This window comes from Triticum dicoccoides, chromosome 2A, assembly GCF_002162155.2.
Source record: "Triticum dicoccoides isolate Atlit2015 ecotype Zavitan chromosome 2A, WEW_v2.0, whole genome shotgun sequence".
NCBI classification, from domain to species: Eukaryota; Viridiplantae; Streptophyta; class Magnoliopsida; order Poales; family Poaceae; genus Triticum; species Triticum dicoccoides.
In genome coordinates this window covers 692,733,282-692,738,633 of record NC_041382.1, presented here as the reverse complement: position 1 = coordinate 692,738,633, position 5,352 = coordinate 692,733,282, and the positions used below count along the sequence as shown (strand labels likewise).

Genomic DNA, 5,352 nt, shown 5'->3' with positions numbered 1-5,352 from the left:
AAGGTGCAGAAGAAGCCAGCAGAGCATAGCTCCTGCTTTCCTCTCCACTAACAAAGTGTGGGGAGGAACCCATGACAGTGACAACAAAACCCTTATCTGAAACCAACCCGTGCGTTCGTGCGTGCAGGCAGTGGAGGCAGCATACTGAAGCTTCACGAGGACGTGCAGACCTGTGGATACAAGGACGTGCAGGTGATGTTCGAGATGCTGACCTCGGAGCTCGAGGACCCCAAGAGGCGCAAGCAACAGCAGGCGGCCTCCTGGAGGCCGCCCTCGGCGTGGCCCTCCCGGTCGTCGTCCTCGATCGCGGCCGCGGCGCAGTAGAGACCCCGACGCCGACATGGAATGCAGCTCGGTTTGGTAGCACCGGTCCATAATAACAAGACGAGGAGGAGGGCCGATTTAGTAAGTAAGCAAGCACCCTGTGGTAATAGTGTTGATTAGTCAGTCTGGCAACTCAATGCCTGATGCCAGGCACCGATCAGCACCCCCATCCCCCTGCCCGTCGACTCTCCGGGAAAAAGAGCGAGGAATTCAGTTTGCAGAGCGGGTCGCAAGCCTCTGAAAGTCTGAATGTTTTCTGTACATGTCGCATGCCGATTGCGCTGAATTCTCGCAAGCTCGGAGAAGCGATGGAGCAAGAGGGGTTTACTTTTCAATCAACCATATATAAATATCCGGTTTCCCTGTCGTTCATATGTCATTTTGATTAGTTGTCACCTGCTATTCAACAGTGATGTTAAGTCGGCCGAATTTCGGTATTCGCCTTGCTCATTTCTTGGTGTTATCTGGTGTGGCGAAATGAAGGGGACCAATTAGCAACAAAAAATATGTTCGGGGCAATTTGTGGGGGGAGAGTAATGGAGGAGCACGACAGGCGCAACTTGCAGGGTTTCTTTCATGGCCGAAGTTGACACTTAACAGAAAACCGGGCGAACCCAACAAAGGGAAGCGACACGTTATGGGCCGTTAATTCCCTTGCGGAGAGGCGACCGCAGCATTATCCATCGACGTCTCCCTTTTAATGGTGCCATTTTATAGTACTACGAGCATCGTGTTGCAGGTTATACTTGTATTGTTTGGCACCAGCTTCTCTTTTCTGTTCAGCCATGACTATACATGGGTTTGGCAGAAGTGGTTTTCATCCGTTGACATTCGACAAGACGATGCAATTCAGGCAAGATACTACCAGATTTACTCAAACCAAGAGCAACTCCAACGGGCCGATCCAAACGGACGGCGCTTTTGTTCGCTTTTTTTCTATTTGGGTCGGCCCGGCGGACACAAACATCTGATGCTGTGTTTGAGTCGGCGCGAGCGTCCAACGCTGGCCCGACCCATTTTGTCGGCACGCCAAAAAAATATTACGAGCAATTTGAAAATAAATATATGCATTTAATTAAACATAAAAGCCGGCCACGAATGCCGGCGAAAGTCCACATACATTAATAAAAACACTAAAAACAAGACGACGCGCTGCCCTATGCGTCCTCATCGTTGGCGGCGTCTGCATCAGGACCGGTGAGGTCGATCAACGTCGGCGCAGGGCCGGCCTAGGGGAACGCCGTGTTCCAGACGGCGGCAATGTCGGGCTTTGCCGCCGCTGCCTGGGCCTGGCACGCCTCCTCGTCGGCCTCGCGCTCGAACATCTGCAGACGCTTGCCCTCCCGGCGCTCCTCGGCCAGCCGAACGCGGCGCCAGTGGTCGAGGTAGGCCGCCTCCTTCTTCTCCGTCGCCCCGAGCCAGATCGATGCAGCGCTGACCCACTCGCGCACTACTCTGGTCCAGGAGTAGCGGTCGCGGTAGGCCGGCTCCTCTAGCTCGGCTTTGGGCGGGGACGACGGGGCCACCGGCGGCATGACGCAGTCGCCCGCTGCGGAGAGGGCCATGGCCTCCGCCATGGCAGCCTCGAAAGCCGCCTCGTCCGCCTCCCTCCACCGCTCCTCCTGCTCGCTCTCCTTGATGGCTGCCTGGTAGGCGGCCTCGGCCTCCTGGTCCTCGTCGCAGACGACGAGTGCAGGCGGCGGCAGGCTGTGGTCGACGTCGCGGACGCCGCGTCGCCTCGCCTTCTCGTGCTCAAAGGCGAACCATCGAGTCCAGTTGGGCGAGTCGGCGGCGAAGTGCAGGTCGGCGCGCAGCTCCGACGTCAGCAATGCCCGCCGGCGCCGCACCTCCTTCGCATGGGCCCTCGCCGTCCGCGGCGCCGCCGGCACTGGGATCCTCTCCGGATTCAAATGCCAGTCATGCGGCAGCGTCACGTCCGGGTACGGCAGAGGCACGCGGTGGTGCCAGTACCACTCGGCCTGGTGCAACGGCACGTTGATGCGCTGCTTCTGCCGGGGAGCGCGCGCCGGCGCGGGGAGGGCGGGGAGGGAGGGGGAATGGCGGGCGGGGGCTTTGCCCTTGCGGCTGCTGCCGATACCGGAGAAGAAACTCATGCTGGTGGTGGATAGGGTTGTCGCCGGCATGGGGGCAGGGGTGGCCAGATGGGGACGTGGGGCGAGTGGTAAGTGGATGAGGACGGCCCCGTCGCACGCCCGGCTTAAAAAAGGACGACCGCCGTCGCTGACGCGTGGGCCCAAGGTGGACGGTCGTCATAAATTATGTTGACCGTGGCGGTTGGGTGGCCGCCAGGTAGAGACGCGACGGACGGCGAGGAGACGCGCGGCGTGTCCGCTTCGCGTCCGCGCCGATGCATTCCAGGCGCAATTTTGGGTCGGAAATGGGTCGGCGCGGACGCTGGGTGGACACGATTTAAGTTTGGGTCGGCGCGTTGGACCGTTACTTTTGTTCGTGCCAATCCAAACGAACGCAGGCGGACGAAATGGGTCGCTTCATTGAAGTTGCTCCGAGAACTCAGATCGCTGTATGTCCACTACATCATTGCGTTAAAGACAAATGGATGGCCTGAAGAAACAACAGTGCCGTTTGGAATAATCACTATCATGGCAAGAAAATACAACCTCTTCTGAACACCATCGCGCGCGTCCTGACCCTTGCGTTGTTCGCCGGAGACAGCGACTAGTAGGAAGACCAAATGGGTTAAGGGGGCGACCGATGAAATGAAAGCATGTCCTATCAAGCACTCTGAATAATGATTGATCTGAGGAAGCTAAGCCTAGGCACAACCTAAAAATATCGACGGCCGTAATCCAAATCATGCAGCGCTGCGCTGTGCCGTGCCGTGCCGTGCCGTGTCGTGTCGAATTATTACACCGGCAACACGCTGAGAGGTGCTTCCAATTCAGAGAACCCAAAGAGCGCGCAAAAACCTAAAAACAAAAGGGTTGCTCTCCTGATTGCTGCATCATGTGATGTTACATGGATTCATACGCATCTTGGTAGGCCACGGTGCTGCTGAGAATTGCCATTTGCCATCCATCCATACATCCATCAACCTCTCTCCCTCTGAGACGCAAAAACAAGAAACTTTGGACGGCCTCTGTGGGTGTGCGTGTGGGCGAATGATGGCGAAGAACTGAATAGAATTATGGTGGAATGACGTTGATACGGCACGAGGCGAATATGATAAGTGCGAGGCGGTCAGAGCCATGAGGATGTTTGCAAAGTAAAGGCAGGACAAAGGTATCCCGATGTCTTTGAGACTTTGTCCAACACCAAGTACGCGCACATTGAGTATTGTAAGTCTTGTAGCTTGCTTGATTCTTTATGTAATCATGCTGACACAAAGGGGATGAGAAAGGCTTGGGAGTTCATGGCTGCTATGATTCTGTGCAAGGACAAGGAGTGCTGGTGGAATTCTCCGGATTGTCGACGATCTTGGCATGGTGGCAATGGAAAGGTAGCCGGCATTATACAGGACAGACAGGAAACTACAAAGAAACATAGGGAATTCTTGTTGAACAGAGCCAGGGGGAGTTTTATAGTGCAGCGTTGGATCGGGTGTGCATGTTCCCGTATCACCGTCCGCTGCCGACCTCGACAAATGGAGACGACAAGTGAGGGAGATCACGTACTGCTCTGATTGGAACTGTGCGAAATCGAACTAGTGCTAGATGTGTGAAAACGAGCTGGTATAAAACATGGTATATTTCGAACTCCTTGTTCTGTATGGTACATAGGAGTAGATGGCAACAGGCTCAGTATTCCGCGTAAATGTTGTTAACCACGTGAGACCAATTTACCTCCGTTTGGAGAGAAAATGTGTACAGCAAATGTTCGGTTTCACCATCAAGTTCGATGTTTCTGGTTAGCACCCTGGGGTCTACAATCACATGTTTGCAATTAATTAACGACAGCCGATGCTTTCCGATGTGGTTTTCTCTGCACGGCAGCAAGAAAAGTTTGTTTCGACACGTTCAGACGAGGACATGACAAAAGATTTAAGGAGTGCGGATTTATTACTTTTTTTTTATGATTTTCTTACGGGAAGCGGATTTTTCTTTCTTTGTTTTAAAACGCCTTGTACAATTTTCAGATGTATGGACACTTGTGAGTTGCGACAGCACACACATGCGCGCGCACATACATGTAGTGAAGCTGGACGAAAACAAAGCAATGCACCAATTGAATATGCATAACACAACCACCTCAACTTGTGTCGAACGCTTCGATAATACTCCCAAGAGAGACACAAATAATTTGGGGCAGTCATCTGCGCCGGTGCACCGGCCGAACGATTCGGCCGGTCGAAGGCCCAACGTTCGATCGCTTTGCCTCGGGCCGTTAGATCACGCCCTTCCATCACCCCCTTCCTCGAGCGCACGAGCGACAACGGCTCCCTCCATCCCCACGGTGCTAATCTCGCTCGTGCACGCCTTCCCATCTCGCTCCCCGGTGCTAATCTCGCTCGCGCACGCCTACCTGTCTCGCCCCCACCCAGCGCAGGTCGTTGACTGCTTCTTCTTCCCTCCCAGCGTCTTCCAGGACCTCCTCCCTGTTGGGGAAAGTAGTAATTCAAAAATTTACCTACGATCACGCAAAATCTATATAGGAGATGCATAGCAACGAGACGGGAGAGTGTGTCCACGTACCCTTGTAGACCGAAAGCGGAAGCGTTTAGTAACGCGGTTGATGTAGTCGAACGTCTTCGGGATCCAACCGATCCAAGCACCGAACGTACGGTACCTCCGTGTTCAGCACACGTTCAGCACGATGATATCCCACGAGCTCTTGATCCAGTTGAGGACGAGGAAGAGTTCCGTTAGCACGACGGCATGGCGACGGTGATGATGAAGTTACCGGCGCAAGGCTTCGCCTAAGCACTCCGACGATATGACCGAGGCGTGTAACTATGGAGGGGGGCACCGCGTACGGCTAAGAGAAGACTTGGTGTGTCTTTGGGGTGCCCCCTCCCACGTATATAAAGGAGGGGGGAAGAGGAGGGCGGCC

At 54.7% G+C, this 5,352-nt stretch overlaps 1 protein-coding gene across 1 annotated transcript in view; it reads left to right on the top strand.

Moving 5' to 3' along the window:
• The window catches only part of LOC119356313, a 4,435-nt gene extending 3,674 nt beyond the window's left edge, over window positions 1-761 (top strand). Inside the window, exon 2 of the mRNA XM_037623257.1 lies at window positions 128-761. Coding sequence (XP_037479154.1) covers window positions 128-324 — 197 coding nt within the window. The 3' untranslated portion in view covers window positions 325-761. The remainder of the gene's footprint in view (window positions 1-127) is intronic.
• Window positions 762-5,352: the final 4,591 nt, after the last annotated feature.